The 18,851-nt window shown below is 47.5% G+C and overlaps 1 protein-coding gene across 1 annotated transcript in view; it reads left to right on the top strand.

Moving 5' to 3' along the window:
* Window positions 1–18,851, top strand: part of LOC126100771 (dehydrogenase/reductase SDR family member 11-like) — a 97,836-nt gene that overhangs the window by 46,115 nt on the left and 32,870 nt on the right. The window contains exon 2 of the mRNA XM_049911390.1: window positions 4,855–5,017. Within this exon, the coding sequence (XP_049767347.1) occupies window positions 4,855–5,017 (163 nt within the window). The remainder of the gene's footprint in view (window positions 1–4,854; window positions 5,018–18,851) is intronic.

The following is an 18,851-nucleotide window of genomic DNA, read 5'->3' as shown; positions in this document are numbered from 1 at the left end:
TAAATTAAAAGACCAAGCAAAGAGAAACATTGACAATTCAATGCCAGTTTAAATAATGTACAGAAAATTTAAAGTTCATTTGAACCCAAGACGATATTATGTAAGGCACAGAATGTAATAAGGGTAAAAGCTAAACGACAGTACCAGAACGTCCTTAATTACCAGCCGGCCATTGTGGTCGAACGGTTCTAGGTGCTTTAGTCCGGAACCGCGCAGCTGCTACGGTAGGGACTGATGACCTCAGATTTTAAGTCCCATAGTGCTCAGAGCCATTTCCATAGCGGTTGGGAGAGAACAAATGCGTCCTGGAACAGACTTCAATTTATCTGAGCCACTTACATCGACCAGGCGCGCTTAGTAGTTCCTTAGACAGGATATGCCTTCAGCATTAGCTTCAAACAAACCAGAACAAAAGCAGATTATACATAGACCAATAAAACAGCAAACACACACATTCTGACATGCGCTATTAATCATCCGTGGGAAGTGGTACTACTAAACATTACACCGCGCAGTTACTTCAAAAATCAGAAGGCGGACAAGAACAGGTAACGCATATACTAATGCACACCGCTAACTTTCAAAAGAAGCTTCCTCTGGAACAAGGCGCTTTACACCGGCTAAAGGTTCACAAACGCCACGAATACACAAGGTTAACACACACAACAAATTACATCAGTCAGTGAATCAGTATAAAATGTCTACCAGATCTTGCAATCACATTGTCCTTCGAATACCATGGAGACACGGGCATCCGTACCCAACAAACAGAAGGAAAATAGACCAAAATGACAGTGAACACTTCCCGGACAGATTGGCTTCAAAATGGTTCAAATGCTCTAAGCACTGTGGGACTTAAAATCTGAGGTCATCAGTCCCCTAGACCTAGAACTACTTAAACCTAACTAACTTAAGGACATCACACACATCCATGCCAGAGGCAGGATTCGAACCTGCGACCGTAGCAGCCGCGTGGTTCCGACTGAAGCGCCTACAACCGCTCGGTCACAGCGGTCGGCGGACAGCTCGGTTCTCTACTGATAAATCACAGCTGAAGCCACGTCGGTTCTATTTAACTTATACGGGGTTACGTGATCCCAGTATTGGTCGCTCCCCAACGGCTAACACCACAGCGAAAATGGCTCACGGAAAGCTCGTTACAGATGCGTTCCTCATCTCACACTGCCCTCTAAACCGAAAACCACACCCGGAGCCCACACCAGAGGGCGCTGCGGTCAAACAGCAAGAGGTTAGTCAAAGATCTTAAGAATAGGGATCATCGATAGATTGCGAGAAAGCCGCCACGTTGTAACGTTCTTCGTGTGTCACGAACGTTAGAATTATTGAAGTGCTTCAATGAATGCCTGAATTGGGAGTGCATAGAAAACGAAGTTACCGTGTAGCAGGTTGTAACTGCAAGTGGTGTGCTTCCACCGTGTTACTGTTGTCAAAACTCTACACGAACTGATTGGGCAATGCAACGCCCAACACCAATAAAAATACAGTCACTGCAAAATACAGGGTGATTCAAAAAGAATACCACAACTTTAGGAATTTAAAACTCTGCAACGACAAAAGGCAGAGCTAAGCACTATCTATCGGCGAATTAAGGGAGCTATAAAGTTTCATTTAGTTGTACATTTGTTCGCTTGAGGCGCTGTTGACTAGGCGTCAGTGTCAGTTGATGCTAAGATGGCGACTGCTCAACAGAAAGCTTTTTGTGTTATTGAGTACGGCAGAAGTGAATCGACGACAGTTGTTCAGCGTGCATTTCGAACGAAGTATGGTGTTAAACCTCCTGATAGGTGGTGTATTAAATGTTGGTATAAACGGTTTACAGAGAATTGGTGTTTGTGCACAGGGAAAAGTTCTGGATGGCCGAGAACGAGTGATGAAAATGTAGCACACATACAGCAAGCATTTGTTCGCAGCCCAGGAAAATTTTATCTTATGGGGGTATGTTAAGGATATGGTGTTTCGGCCACCTCTCCCAGCCACCATTGATGATTTGAAACGAGAAATAACAGTAGCTATCCAAACTGTTACGCCTGATATGCTACAGAGAGTGTGGAACGAGTTGGAGTATTGGGTTGATATTGCTCGAGTGTCTGGAGGGGGCCATATTGAACATCTCTGAACTTGTTTTTAAGTGAAAAAAACCTTTTTAAATACTCTCTGTAATGATGTATAACAGAAGGTTATATTATGTTTCTTTCATTAAATACACATTTTTAAAGGTGTGGTATTCTTTTTGAATCACCCTGTACATTCAGCCCCTTACGTACTGTATCCTGTGGCCCTGTTCAAAACTGTAACTTTGGTCTCTGTGCACATAGCAAATACATAAAATTGTATTACCTCAAAAGCAACAACTATGGATCACGTTATATTCTGCTCTCTCATGAAGCATAAAATATGCTAGCTACAGGCACAACGGTGTGATATGCTGGCCGTAATACTTCCAAATAAACATGAAATTCCTTTGGCTTATAAATGAAAACATTTAAGAAAAGTTGAATGTCTTTAAATAAAACATAAGACATGGGCAGGAAGGCGACGGTGATTTGGGTGAATTAATAACACTGTTTTATCAATAGTGTAGTTGTATTCGGAGTTAAGTTTGGCTTTTCAAAACATTTGACAATTGAAACTACATTGCTCAGAAAAATTACATCCTTTTTATTAAATGAATACCTTTCTTTGCTGACGTAGTCACAATGAAATTTGTACAGCAAGTATTATCCAACATCACAAAAAAGCATAAAGACAAATCATCAAATTACGTATACCTATGTTAACAAATCTTAAAAACAATACAAAAGGGAAATATCTAACTAGCCTATACATAAAATCTTTTCACGTTCTGGGGTTACTCAACAAAGAATTCACTGTTACCAACTGCCGGCTGGAGTGGCCGAGCGGTTCTAGGCGCTACAGTCTGGAACCGCGCGACCGCTACGGTCGCAGGTTCGAATCCTGCCTCGGGCATGGATGTGTGTGATGTCCTTAGGTTAGTTAGGTTTAAGTAGTTCTAAGTTCTAGGGGACTGATGACCTCAGATGTTAAGTCCCATAGTGCTCAGAGCCATTTGAACCATTTTTTGTTACCAATTATCAGCAAACTCATTTACACTAACGTGCAGGCAAAAGGAAAGTAACAACTAGCTTCTTTACCTTAACTGCGAGAAGACTTCTGCTTCCACATTTATATTTTCAGTAATACATTTACCTGTAAAGCTTTTTTGTAATAGGAATCCAGTAATCCTTTCTTCACAATTAAATATACATTTCATCATTTCACTTCACATTCCATTACAAAATCACTCATTTTTAACTACCTATTTTGTGGTGTCACCGCCAGACACCACACTTGCTAGGTAGGAGCCTTTACATCGGCCGCGGTCCGTTGGTATACGTCGGACCCGCGTGTCGCCACTATCAGTGATTGCAGACCGAGCGCCGCCACACGGCATGTCTAGTCTAGAGACTTCCTAGCACTCGCCAAGTTGTACAGCCGACTTTGCTAGCGATGGTTCACTGTCTACATACGCTCTCATTTGCAGAGAAGACAGTTAAGCATAGCCTTCAGCTACGTCATTTGCTACGACCTAGCAAGGTGCCATATTCAGTTACTATTCTGAACAGATAATATTGTGAATCATGTACCGTCAAGAGGGACGTTCATCATTAATGGATCAAAGTTAAGTATCAAACTAATTACGTCCGTTTTCTGAATTCTAATTCATTGTCATGTACCAGACCTCACGTCAGTATAGTCCTTCCTTCCTCACGCCATCCTGCGTGAGCTAAAACGCGTGCATTTTGGCCGCCTCTAGTAACACGGTGTTGGCTCTTCTGCCAACACAACATACTTTACGCGCGGTGTAACTTCCTACTTTATAATCTAACAGCTGGTGGCTTTACAGAGCACACCACAAAAACTGCCTACTCAATCCTATTTCGCTCACAGACTGATACTCATTGCTCTGCGCCAAGCGCTCTCTTATTCCAACATTACAATCTCAGAGCAGAATCAGTATCTCTGGCTCTGCGGTCGTGCAGTCAGTGATCCGCTTTACAAAGCCCACCAGTCACAAACATCTTTTACAATATGATAGTTTCATTTTAGTTTGTTAGTATCATTACAATATTCGGGTGCCACAATCCAGATGTGTGTGTCCCGGTAGACTCCTTTCAACGTCTCAAACACGATTCGAAACTGGCCTAGCATCATAAACCTAAAAGAAAATGTATATTATTTTAGTTGCTGAAAAAGACATCCTAATGCGTGTATCCAGAAAGTGTTTTTACCCTAAAACACAACCGTTCACTCACCGCTGCAACCGAAGGTCTGCCGTACACGACTGCGTTAGAGCATGGGGTAGAAAGGTCGTGGGGGTTGGCAGAGGGGCACGCAGCGGCTTGTGGCCAGCGTGGCAGTTCGAACGGGAAATCTCGAAACTACGCAAGGCGTGCCCTGCGGATGTAGACAAACCACTCTGCTGTCTTCGATCAACACTCAGGCTGGCAAAATGACAACGTTATGCTACAGTTAACCCCGATGGTTCCCGTCTAAATCCACCCCCACAGTCATGCAACCTCTCATACACAGGAGTGGTACAGCACAGAGAAAGTTTTCATACCAGATAGTCATAGCTCATCTCTGGTCCAAAGGCTCGTTAGCATCATAAACAGCGTCAGCTGCAGATAATCCTCACAGTATACGCTTCCAGTACACCCATTTTATAATGTGCTTCTCCCGTCTGACTAGGTGTACGTTTCTGGTATTCTACTAGTAAGTCACTTCGGAAATGTAGAGAAGGCTAATGCAAACTCGTGCGTCTTTCGTGTTTAGGCGCTGGAACTGAAAGATGCTCCTGGTAAGCTGTACGCCCTGGAAGGAGACTTAAGCAAGGAAGAAAGTATCCTCGCAGCTTTCAAGTGGATCAAGGAGAATTTGTCTGGAGTGGACATCCTTATCAACAACGCTGGCATTCTAATAGACGAGCAACTGACAAGTAAGTAGCGAATTGCTAGATCTTACGTAGACTGGAATATCTGTAGTATGTGTTTACTCATTTACAAAACTAAGAGCAATTTCAATATACAGTTGTGATTAGTAAGCTCCAATAAAATTATTTTTTTGTAAAAACTACTTGTAAAAATGATTCACCGTAAAATTATTTTTTGTAAATACATATTTCCAGCGAAACTTTTAAAGTCAGAAGTTTTCCAAAGATAAAAAAAATCTTAACTGCGTTTACTTTCTCCTAGCAGACAGAGCTCAACACGTCGTTCTTAACAGGGATGTTGAAACGTCCCCTTAGAAAAATTAATGAATTACTGTGCTGATAAACCTCCATTATTTGATTTTCAAACAGCTGAGCAGAACTGAACGTACTCACATTTCTCTCTTTACCTATTCTGATCAACACTAAACTGACACAATATTTTTAGCGCAACGCAATCTGACTTTTAATAATCCCTACAAAAGAATGGCCCTGACTAATAATAACCTATACCTTTCACAAATCACTTACCTCACAAAAATCTTCGTTACTCAAACTACTGCAATACAGCGAGCGCCAATACTGACAGCTAAATAAAAGATTCAAACTACTGAAGGCACTAACTACTGATAGGCATAGTTAGCAAATGAAAGATTTTGATAGAGAACAAGAAATGTATTTACTTTAATAGTGTTCAAAAGTCATATATAATATAATCAGTCCATGATATCCAATATTACAAATTTACTCTTTCTGATGGACACACGTCCAGATCGTCCGCTCTCAAAATTCCGCCATCTCTCTCCCCACATCCACCACTGCTGGCGGCTCACGTCCAACTGCGCAATGCTACGCACTGTTAACAGCCAACTGCCCAACACTACAGTAGCAAACAATGCAAACCAGCCACAGACTGCACAGCCAGCGATTTTCATACAGAGCGCTACGTGGCGTTACCAATAAAAAAAAACCTTAACAGCCTACTTCCAATGTTACGAGGCATTAGTGCATACAATATTAACAAATTATTAGATTTAAAACATCAAAACCTCCGTGTCAATTTTCATGTAAGACGTTACTGTATGAAGGTTCCCCTCAGTGCTGAAAGGCTGTAACCAAATCGGTGAAGGGCTGAAAAAGGACGGACACTTCGTACGGAAAGTTGCACATACCTATATGAAGAAACATCATTGCGATAGGACCAGTATTATTTTCTATATAATATAGGCCGCACAGGATGGGGAGCCATCTACGGTCTTTCTGCTGGTTAGGCTGCGGTGTATGTAAAGGTATCGAAGGCAAGTGACTAGAGGATGACAGAAGATGACTTAGACAATAGATTTTTAGCTGGTGTGATGGATGGCAGCTGGCTCTGAGAGTAGAAAAATGCGGTCAGTACAGATAAGTAGGGGGAAAACTCACGATGAGCGAATACAGCACTATTAGTGTGCTGTTGACTCAGTCGCGTCGTTTAAATACCTGTTCGGACTGTAGGTAACGACAGCGAATGGTAGACTTCGGCTTATTAGGAGCATTTTAGAAAAGTGTGGTTCGTGGGTAAAGACCGCATACAGGAGGCTAGCGTGACCTATTCTTGAGTACTCTCGCATGTTCGGTATCCGCACCAGGGCGGATTAAAGGAAAACATCCAAGCAATGCAGGGGCGGGCTGGTAGATTCGTTACTGGTAGGTACGAGAAATATCCACGTATTATGGAGATTGTTCGGGAACTCAGATGGGAAACCCTCGTGAGAAGGCGACGTTCCTTTTGAGGAACACCACTGACAAAATTTAGAGAACAGGCATGTGACGCTGACTACAGAACGTGCTTACTGTCGCTAACATACGCACTGAAGAGCCAAAGAAACTGGTACACCTGCTTAATATCGCGTAAGGCCCCCGCGAGAACGCAGAGGTGCCGCAACACGACGTGGCATGGACTCCACTGATGTGTGAAGTAGTGCTGGAGGGAACTGACACCATGAATCCTGCAGGGCTGTCCATAAATCCGTAAGAATACGAGGGGGTGGGATCTTCACTGAACAGCACGTTGCAAGGCATCCCAGACGTGTTCAATAATGTTCATGTCGAGGGAGCTGTGTGGCCAGGGGAAGTGCTTACTCAGAAGAGTGTTCCTGGAGCCACTCCGTAACAATTCCGGACGTGTGGAGTGTCGCATTGTCCTGCTGGAATTGCCCAAGTCTGTCGGACTGCACAATGGAAATGAATGGATGTAGGTGATCAGACAAGATGCTTACGTACGTGTCACCTGTCAGTCGTATCTAGGCTTACCAGGCGTCCTATATCACTAAAACTGCATATACCCCACACCATTACAGAGCCTCCATAAGCTTGAACAGTCCCCTGCTGACATGAAGAGTCCATGGATTCATGAGGTTGCCTGCATACCCATGCACGTCCATCTGCTCGATACAGTGTGAAACTTGACTCGTCTGATGAGGCAACACGTTTCCAGCCATCAACAGTCCTATGTCATTGTTCACGGGACCAGGCGAGGCGTAAAGCTTTGTGTCGTGCAGTCATAAAGGATGCACGAGTGGGCCTTCGGCTCCGAAAGCCCAGATCGATGATCTTTCGTCGAATGGTTCCCATGCTGACACTTACTGATGGTTCAGCATTGAAATCTGCTGCCATTTGCGAAAGCGGTAGCAGCTCTGTCACGTTGAACGATTTTCTTCAGTCACCGTTGGTCCCTTTCTTGGATGATTTGTTACCGGCCTCGGCGATGTCGAAGATTTAATGTTTCCCATCCCTCGTGTGCCTCGTTCAAGCTCACTTAAATCTTGATAACCTGTCATGGTAGCAGCAGTAACCGATCTAACAACTGCGCCAGACACTTACTTGTCTTTCATAGGCGTTGCCGACCGCAGCGCCGTATTCTGCCTGTTTACATATCTCTTTACTTGAACACGCGTGCCTGTGGCAGTGCCTTTGGCACTTCAGTGTGTTTCGCGTACGGACCACGGTGATAAGGGAAATTATCGCTCATACGGAGGCATATAGATAGTCGTTTCTCCCTCACTCTGCGACTCGAACAGGAACCAGTAGCGTTACAGAGTACCCTCCGTCACTCACCGTACGCTGGTTAGCGACGACTGAAGTAAGGCCGATAAATCGTTGGACACAGTATCGGCCGAGGTAGACACTGAAAGGTCCTCTGCTGCAACCACAAAATGTTTTTTTTTACATTCATTAGCTAAGATTGCGTAAAACATTGTTGTGGACTGACAAGACAGCCAGTCCACAGTGACGGGTAACCGAAATGCACGCGTTACTCACGCCGGCTGGCGTGAGGTCTGAAACAGGATACGTGATGAATGCTATAAAGAAAAGTGCGTAGCTGCGTTAATACTTAACTTTAATTCATCCTTGTGGTACATCGCTATTGTTAATACAAGTCAGACACTCTAAATACAAGCACTGTAAGGCTAATGGCGCCTTGCTAGGTCGTAGCCATGGACTTAGCTGAAGGCTATTCTAACTGTCTCTCGGCAAATGAGAGAAAGGCTTCGTCAGTGTAGTCGCTAGCAAAGTCGTCGTACAACTGGGTCGAGTGCTAGTCCGTCTTTCTAGACCTGCCGTGTGGTGGCGCTTGGTCTGCGATTACTGACAGTGGCGACACGCGGGTCCGACATGTACGAATGGACCGCGGCCGATTTAAAGCTACCACCTAGCAAGTGTGGTGTCTGGCGGTGACACCACATATTCCTTTATTTAAGGCAACAGATTTTAACAGACGATGCTTTCATCTTCAGAAAATGTTACAAATATAAAGTCTGCATAATTTGGCACGTTCTCTTTGTCAATGATATACGTAGTCAGAGGTAACGACAGCCAGTTTACACCTGAGCCTGCGCCTGCACCTCTGTCGCCTGGTGAGAAATATTTGAGCTCACATATTATCGTATCAAATATGTGACAGGATCCGTAACTTCATGGTAGGTAAAATTGCACGTCGTTCTTCACAAAGCGAGATCCTACTCATCAGCATTAACTTCAATTTTTTCTGCACTTAGAATTAGTTGCCGTTCATTACACCAACTGAAAATTTCGTCTGTCGTCTTGTGGCCTACAGTCACTCAAACTACACCTCCCCATATACCACAGCATCGTCAGCAAATACCTTCAGATCGCTGCTCACCCGGACCGCCAGATCATTTAAGTATATAGAGAATAACGGTGGTGGTGCCACATTTCTCTGGGACACTCCTGACGGCACTCGTCTCTGAACACTCATTGTCGAGGTCAACGTACTGGATTCTACAACTTTTAAGAAGTCTTTAAGCCACATATCTGAGAATTTAAGTTACGCTCGTACCTATTTTAAGTCTACAGTGGGTCATAACCTCAAATGACTTTCAGAAATTTGCCTGTTGCCCTCCGCCCATGGGTCGTAGAATATTATGTGAGGAAAATGGCAAGCTAAGTTTCGCACCGGCGATACTTCATAAAACTGTAGTGATAAGTGGACAGATTTTCCGTCTCAATTGAATTCATATTCGCTCTCCTGGCCATTTTCAGTTTATTAAAAAGTAGCTCCTCAATGGGGGCTACGTGGTCTGAATGTACCCCGCTTGCCAACAATGCTCGTCGGACCCGGACGGTCACCCATCAGAGTGCTAGCCAAGCCCGACGGCGCTCAACTTCGGAGTTACTACTGCGGGGTACTGGGTGAGGCCTGCTGTTAATAAGAGGTGTCGTTGGTCTGGAGAAGCGGAAGACGGTATTGGTTTCCGTATGCCCTAGTCCAAGTTTAAACCACGGGCGGAGTAGCACCGCAAAACTGTCCGAATTTCATTTGTGACCACGGTGCCAACCCTGCTAGTGAAGGCCTGCGCCCACAGATTCGGCACAGGGGCTACAATGCAAGTATCAAGTATTCTCAGAACAAAGCAACAATCAACCCCTGCCACTTACTGTTGTTTTATTGTAAAATTTTCCTAGTACCCTTTGTGTTTACTTAAATATTGAACTGCAGTGACGAAGGATTAATTTAGAAAGGTAAAGAATCGCCTATTCTCAATGTGGGTTTCCCTAAATGCTAACATCTTTGGCAGTTCACATTTGCTTTGGAGTGGTTTCTGGAAATAAATTCTAACGAACGGCGACCATTTCTATCTCCTTCCCCATCCTCGTGCAACTGAGCTTGGGTTCATGATTGAGAACGAGGCTTGTATACGATGTTAAATTTTGCAGCATTCCTTTCATGCCTGAATAACCGTATTTACGTCAGCAGTCCATTTTTCTTTCAGATGTGTAAAGTGGTTAGTTTCTCCAATTTTTAACCCAAAACGCGTAGGCTGTCGAAATCATATTCAGTACATTTAATTACTGGTCGTCCGCAGCTCGTGGCCTCGCGGTAGCGTTCTCGCTTGCCGGGCACGGGGTCCCGGGTTCGATTTCCGGCGGGGTCAGGGATTTTCACTTGCCTCGAGATGACTGGGTGTTATGTCGTCTTCATCATCATCCCCCCCCCCCTGCGGGTCCGGGGATTAGAATAGGCCCGAGGTATTCCTGCCTGTCGTAAGAGGCGACTAAAAGGAGTCCATCCCCCTCACGGGGGTAGTTAGCGCCTGCGTCCGGAGACGGACGATCTTCACGACCTATAATCGTGGTCTTTTTGGTTTTAAACTTCTCGTTTCTTCCTTCCTTTTGTTGGTCCCTTTCTTTGCTCTTCTCCACCTCACTGTCTTCCTTACTCTTTCCCTTGACTTCTCCTTGCCTTCTCATTGCCTTTTTCTCCTTGCCTTCTCATTGCCTTTTTCTCCTTGCCTTCTCATTGCCTTTTTCTCCTTGCCTTCTCCTTGCCTTCTCATTGCCTTTTTCTCCTTGCCTTCTCATTGCCTTTTTCTCCTTGCCTTCTCATTGCCTTTTTCTCCTTGCCTTCTCATTGCCTTTTTCTCCTTGCCTTCTCATTGCCTTTTTCTCCTTGCCTTCTCATTGCCTTTTTCTCCTTGCCTTCTCATTGCCTTCTTCTCCTTGCCTTCTCTGGTCTCCGCCTCGGCGTTTGAGACAGTCTGTCCTCTTTCTCCCTCTCTCTCTTCTTTTTCCTCTTCTTCCTTCCTCCCTGTGCGTGTCTGAAGGCCGACCCACGCGTTCGCACGCGTAGCCGGTGACGGGGTAACGCGTAAGTCCCCGCCCTGGGTAGACATGTAAGGCACGCGCGTACCCCCTGGTAAAGGCCAGGCCCGGGGAGGGGTGATTGCCTGAGCTGATACCTTCTGACCATGCCGATTGGTCCCTCCGTCTGTTTCTCGGGAGGTGTGACCTGAGGTGTAAACATTCACCTAAGGCGGGAGTGCCCTCTGAGAGGGTCCCCACAAGGAAGGAGCGCGCCATCGGAGACGCTGGCAATCATGGGGGATTCCTCCGCAATGGATTCTACTCCATCGCTTTCGACTTCGACCCAAAAACGGAAACGTGACCAGCCAACAGTGACAAAAGTACTACCGCCTGCCCCACAGTTCCTCGTAGTTTCTCGCACTGAGGACGGAAAGGATTTTTCCTCTGTCAACCCTTTTGTTATTCAGAAGGGCGTTGATGCCATAGCCGGATCTGTCAAATCTTGTACCAGGTTGCGTAACGGCACCTTATTACTAGAAACTGAGAATGCCTTTCAGGCACAAAAACTGCTTCGGGCCACACTCCTGTACACGTTCCCTGTCCGGGTGGAGGCCCACCGAACTTTGAATTCGTCTCGTGGTGTAGTGTATACTAGCTCCCTCGACGGATTGACTGACGAGGAGCTTCAATCTTTCCTCGCTGAGCAGGGCGTGACGGCTGTCCATCGGGTCATGAAAAAGGTCAACAACAACCTTGTACCGACCCGGACACTCTTCTTGACCTTCGATAGTGTTAAGCTGCCATCGCGCATCAAGGCGGGCTACGAGGTTATTTCTGTTCGCCCCTATGTCCCGACACCTACGCGCTGCTACCAGTGTCAGCGTTTCAATCACACTCGACAGTCTTGTTCCAATGCGGCTAAATGTGTCACTTGTGGCAGGGATGCCCATGAGGGTGACTGTCCACCTCCGTCTCCTCATTGTGTGAACTGTCAGGGTGACCATGCCGCATCCTCCCGCGACTGTCCTGTCTATAAGGACGAACGTTGCATCCAAGAAATTCGTGTCAAAGAGAAAGTGTCAACCTCGGCTGCTCGCAAGCTATTGGCTAGTAGGAAGCCCACGCTGCTCCCAGCGGGGAAATATAGTACTGTCCTCGCCTCTCCTCGGACTACCCGGGAGGTCGCAACCCAGACATGCGATCTGACCTTCAGCACCACGGTCGTCCGTTCGGCCAGTGCTAAGATCGCGCGGTCGACGTCTCCTCTTCCTCCCATCACACCACAGACACCAGCCACTTCCTCAGCTTCTGCTAAGTCGAAGACACCGAAGTCAGATGCACGGTCCTTCAAGAAGGAACCATCCCGTGCAGACTTCCTCCGTCCCTCGACCTCCCAGCCTTCGACCGATACTTCCACCAAACGTCCTTCCAAAAAGGCGCATAGGAAGCACAGTTCTCCTTCCCCGCCACGGCGCATCTCTTCTCCTGCGCCACCCAGCGGTTGCCGCCCCAGGCCGTCATCCGTTTCGCCTGGCCGCACCGCCGGTAGCCGTACATCTGGCCGTTCACCGGCGGAGGAAGCTCCCCCTCCCGGCCATCCTCCCGAGATGGCCGATGACCCTATAGACCCCATGGACGATGACTGTCCGCCTACTGATAGCGGCGGCAGTGCTCGCTCGAAGCCAGGCCCTAAGCGGCCTTCGAGGTGACCCCTTCTCTCATCTTCCTTTTCTTACGATGGCACTTATTCACTGGAATATTCGCAGCATTCGCTCCAACCGAGAGGACTTGAAGTTGCTGCTCCGCTTGCATCGTCCGCTCGTCGTAGCCCTCCAGGAAACGAAGCTACGCCCATGCGATCACATTGCCTTGGCACACTACACCTCTGTGCGTTTTGACCTACCCCCTATGGTAGGTATCCCAGCTCATGGAGGGGTTATGTTGCTGGTCCGGGATGATATTTACTACGATCCCATCACGTTGCACACCGGCCTGCAGGCAGTTGCCATCCGCATTACTCTCCCCACTTTTACGTTTTCCTTTTGTACCGTTTACACTCCATCGTCATCTGCCGTTACCAGGGCAGACATGATGCAACTTATTGCTCAGCTACCTGCACCGTTTTTGTTAACTGGAGACTTCAATGCCCACCATCCCCTTTGGGGTTCTCCAGCCTCCTGCCCGAGGGGCTCCTTGTTAGCAGACCTTTTCAACCAGCTCAATCTTGTCTGCCTTAATACTGGCGCCCCTACTTTTCTTTCGGACACATCTCATACCTATTCCCATTTAGACCTCTCTATATGTACTCCCCAACTTGCACGCCGGTTTGAGTGGTATGCACTTGCTGATACATATTCGAGCGACCACTTCCCGTGTGTTATCCATCTCCTGCAGCATACTCCCTCTCCGTGCTCCTCTAGTTGGACCATCTCCAAGGCAGACTGGGGGCTCTTTTCTTCCAGGGCGACCTTTCAGGATCAAACCTTCACAAGCTGCGATCGTCAGGTCGCACACCTCACGGAAGTCATTTTCGCTGCTGCTGAATATTCCATCCCTCACCCTACTTCTTCTCCACGTCGTGTACCGGTCCCCTGGTGGACTGCAGCATGTAGAGACGCTTTACGTGCTCGTCGACGTGCTTTACGCACCTTTAAACGCCACCCTACAGTGGCGAATTGTATTAATTATAAACGATTACGTGCTCAGTGTCGTCGTATTATTAACGAAAGCAAGAAAGCCAGCTGGGCTGCTTTCACAAGCACCTTCAACAGTTTTACTCCTTCTTCTGTTGTCTGGGGTAGCCTGCGCCGGCTATCTGGCACTAAGGTCCACTCCCCAGTTTCTGGCTTGAAGGTCGCGAATGAAGTCCTTGTGGCCCCTGAGGCTGTCTCCAATGCCTTCGGCCGCTTTTTCGCCGAGGTTTCGAGCTCCGCTCATTACCACCCTGCCTTCCTCCCCCGCAAACAGGCAGAGGAGGCTAGGCCACCTGACTTTTGCTCCTCGAATTGTGAAAGTTATAATGCCCCATTCACCATGTGGGAACTCGAAAACGCGCTTGGCCGATCACGGTCCTCCGCTCCAGGGCCTGATTCTATTCATATTCAGATGCTGAAGAACCTTTCTCCAGCGGGTAAAGGTTTTCTTCTTCGTACATACAATCGCATCTGGATTGAGGGACATGTTCCCGCATGCTGGCGCGAGTCTATTGTTGTCCCGATTCCTAAGCTGGGGAAGGACAAGCACTTGCCTTCCAGTTATCGACCTATCTCACTTACCAGCTGTGTCTGTAAAGTGATGGAGCGAATGGTTAACTCTCGATTGGTTTGGCTGCTTGAGTCTCGACGCCTACTTACAAATGTACAATGTGGATTTCGTAGGCGCCGCTCTGCTGTTGACCATCTGGTTACCTTGTCGACCTTCATTATGAATAACTTCTTGCGGAAGCGCCCGACCGCGGCTGTGTTCTTTGATTTGGAGAAGGCTTACGACACCTGTTGGAGGGCGGGCATTCTCCGCACCATGCATACATGGGGCCTTCGCGGTCGCCTCCCTCTTTTTATTCGTTCCTTTTTAATGGATCGACAGTTCAGGGTACGTGTGGGTTCTGTCCTGTCCGACACCTTTCGCCAGGAGAATGGGGTGCCACAGGGCTCAGTTTTGAGCGTCGCTCTCTTCGCCATCGCGATCAATCCAATAATGGATTGCCTCCCAGCTGATGTATCAGGCTCCCTTTTCGTGGACGATTTTACCATCTATTGCAGCGCGCAGTGTACACGTGTCCTGGAGCGCTGTCTTCAGCTTTCTCTTGACCGTCTTTACTCCTGGAGTGTCGCCAATGGCTTCCGTTTTTCTGCCGAGAAGACGGTCTGTATTAACTTCTGGCGCTACAAAGAGTTTCTCCCACCGTCCTTACGACTCGGTCCCGTTGCTCTCCCAATCGTGGAGACAACCAAATTTTTAGGCCTTACCTTTGACAGGAAACTTAGCTGGTCTCCACATGTCATATTTGGCCGCCCGTTGTACCCGTTCTTTAAATGTCCTCCGTGTTCTCAGTGGTATGTCGTGGGGAGCGGATCGAACCGTCCTACTTCGTCTATATCGGTCGATCGTCCGCTCCAAGCTGGATTATGGGAGCTTTGTATACTCCTCTGCACGGCCATCCATCTTACGCCGCCTCAACTCCATACAACATCGGGGTTTACGACTTGCGATCGGAGCATTTTATACCAGTCCCGTAGAGAGTCTTCATGCTGACGCTGGCGAATTGCCGCTCACTTACCGGCGCGATATACTGCTTTGTCGGTATGCCTGTCGGCTACTGTCAATGCCCGACCATCCGTCTTATCGTTCCTTTTTTGACGACTCTCTCGACAGTCAATACGGGTTGTATGTCTCTGCCCTGCTACCCCCTGGAGTTCGCTTTCGTCGCCTCCTTCAACACCTTCATTTTTCACTCCCTGCAACCTTTCGAGTGGGCGAGAGCCACACGCCACCTTGGCTCCAGGCTCAGGTCCGCGTTCACCTTGACCTCAGCTCGCTCCCAAAAGAGGTCACCCCCAGTTCGGTCTACCACTCCCGTTTTTTGGAACTTCGTTCGAAGTTCATCACCATGACTTTCATTTATACAGATGGCTCTAAGACCAATGACGGGGTTGGGTGTTCCTTTATAGTCGGGGCACAAAGTTTCCAATACCGGCTCCATGACCATTGTTCGGTCTTCACAGCTGAGCTCTTTGCCCTCTACCAGGCTGTTCTTTACATCTGCCGCCACCGACATTCTGCTTATGTCATCTGCTCAGATTCCCTGAGCGCCATCCAGAGCCTCAGTGATCCGTACCCGGTTCACCCTTTCGTTCACCGGATCCAACGCTCTCTTCAGCGGCTGGTGGACGTCGGTCCGCCGGTTAGCTTTATGTGGGTTCCCGGCCATGTCGGTATCCCTGGGAACGAAGCTGCAGATGCCGCGGCCAAGGCTGCGGTCCTCCAGCCTCGGACAGCTTCTTGTTGTGTCCCTTCGTCCGATCTTAGCAGGGTCATTTGTCGGCGCGTTGTGTCGCTGTGGCATGCCGATTGGGCTGCACTTACCGACAACAAGCTTCGGGCTTTAAAACCTCTTCCCGTGGCTTGGACGTCCTCCTCACGCCCTTCTCGGCGGGAGGAGGTCGTTTTAGCAAGGTTAAGGATTGGACACTGCCGGTTCAGCCATCGCCATCTGCTGACGGCTGCGCCGGCGCCGTTCTGCCCATGTGGGCACTTGCTGACTGTTAGACACATTTTAATGTCCTGTCCCGATCTTAACCAACTGCGCCTCGATCTTAACCTGCCTATTACTTTCGATGCCGTTTTAGCGGATGACCCACGAGCAGCTGCTCGTGTTCTTTGTTTTATCAATTTGACACACCTTGCTAAGGACATTTGATGAAGTTTTTTAATCCTATGCCTGTCAGTCTGTCTTTTATTGTGTTTTTCCTTTTAGTTGTTGTTGTCAACTTGTGGCTCGCGGTGCATTTTTAGAGTAGTCAGGGCGCTAATGACCATTGAAGTTGTGCGCCCTAAAACCACAAAAAAAAAAAAAAAAAAAATCATCATCCCCATTGCGGTTGGAGGAAGACAATGGCAAACCACCTCCACTAGGACCTTGCGGGTCTCCCGCATCGTCCCCTACCCTCCGTTACGGAGTATGGGACTTCGTCATCGTCGTCATGCCCTGAGAACACAGCAGGTGGGAGTCAGGAAGCGTTTGCGGAAGAAAGATTTCCGTTACGAGGCGTGGAAGGTTGTGCATAAGAATGATTCGTCCCGTTTTGTTGCGCTGACCTCTGAGTCGGTAGTGGCATTTGAGGCCTGAGTATTGTAAAGCAGTAAATGACAGGAGGAATTGTATTTAGCGATTAGCTGACGGTGACAACTTGATGGGACTTACGGTGCCTGTCTTGACATAGACAATCGTCTCATTACATTCCTGTCGAATGTGAGTAATCAGATCAAGCAGAAATGTCTGGCAGAAGTTAAAGAGGTATCATTGTGGGAAAGTTGACTGATAAGAGGAAGAGCGAGAAATAATGGGGTAAGATTAGCAGTTTATATGAAAGGAAGATAACAGAAATAAAAGAAACCAGGAAAACATGAGTAGATGAGTGACAAGAACTGTATCTATGTTGGAGAGAAGAAAAACAGCTGGGATATGTCAAGAGGAAATAAACGGCGATAACACACACACACACACACACACACACACACACACACACACACACACACACACACACACACACCTACCTTCAATCTCCTCTTGGATGAAGCAGGATTACCGCTGCAGTAAGGAAGGTGGAGGAAGATTGAGTATTCTGCGTAGATAAAAGTAAGGAGGACGTATCCAGTCTGATAATGCAGTTGTGTATTAATGATGGATATTCAGTTTGTGAGAAAACGTATTGAGAAACTAGTAAAGAAAACAATGGAGTGAAAATTCTGTCGCCTATTCGGCCGTATCCAGCAAAGCTGAGCGTAGGAAATATTGACATCAAACAACCGACTGTTAGACATCCTATGCAAGCATTCACAGCTCACCTGAATTGTCTGTAGGTTTTACCATTTGTGTCGCCTTGAACTGAATCACACTGCTAAAGATTTGACAGCGCTGCAGACTGTATTAATTTTTAATTTGAGGTGGAAATACTTATCTTCAATTGGGTTACATGTATGCAAGGAGGATTCTCTGCATGCTGCAAAAAGTGTTGATGGTTTTGATAAGGTAACATTGACGATTGTGCAGAAATCTTGTTAGGGAGATGAGTTTAATAGGAACTTCTTCACGTAAACGTTCTGTAACCATCTGTAGGTATAGTATTAACGACGTGACTTCTTAGGGCTTAGCTTAAGACTTAGTGTCCATCTTGATAGTGAACAAACATAATCATACAATGTAGGCTTTCACGGCCGGCGTTGTCTTCAGGTGAAACTTCCGGGCTGAGAGGCCGTGGTCGATGTATAAAATTTTATACATCGACCACGGCCTCTCAGCCCAGAAGTTTCAACTGAAAATGTGGTCATAATACCTGATAAGGCGGCGGCAGCAGCAGCAGTAGTAGTAGTAGTGATTTTAGCTGTGTTTGGCTGCAACTAGACGCCAACAACGTACAGATAATACACTCCTGGAAATGGAAAAAAGAACACATTGACACCGGTGTGTCAGACCCACCATACTTGCTCCGGACACTGCGAGAGGGCTGTACAAGCAATGATCACACGCACGGCACAGCGGACACACCAGGAACCGCGGTGTTGGCCGTCGAATGGCGCTAGCTGCGCAGCATTTGTGCACCGCCGCCGTCAGTGTCAGCCAGTTTGCCGTGGCATACGGAGCTCCATCGCAGTCTTTAACACTGGTAGCATGCCGCGACAGCGTGGACGTGAACCGTATGTGCAGTTGACGGACTTTGAGCGAGGGCGTATAGTGGGCATGCGGGAGGCCGGGTGGACGTACCGCCGAATTGCTCAACACGTGGGGCGTGAGGTCTCCACAGTACATTGATGTTGTCGCCAGTGGTCGGCGGAAGGTGCACGTGCCCGTCGACCTGCGACCGGACCGCAGCGACGCACGGATGCACGCCAAGACCGTAGGATCTTACGCAGTGCCGTAGGGGACCGCACCGCCACTTCCCAGCAAATTAGGGACACTGTTGCTCCTGGGGTATCGGCGAGGACCATTCGCAACCGTCTCCATGAAGCTGGGCTACGGTCCCGCATACCGTTAGGCCGT

The sequence above is a fragment of the Schistocerca cancellata genome, chromosome 9 (genome assembly GCF_023864275.1).
Source record: "Schistocerca cancellata isolate TAMUIC-IGC-003103 chromosome 9, iqSchCanc2.1, whole genome shotgun sequence".
NCBI classification, from domain to species: domain Eukaryota; kingdom Metazoa; phylum Arthropoda; class Insecta; order Orthoptera; family Acrididae; genus Schistocerca; species Schistocerca cancellata.
The sequence above is the reverse complement of the archived record's forward strand: the minus strand, read 5'-3'. Positions and strand labels throughout refer to the sequence as shown.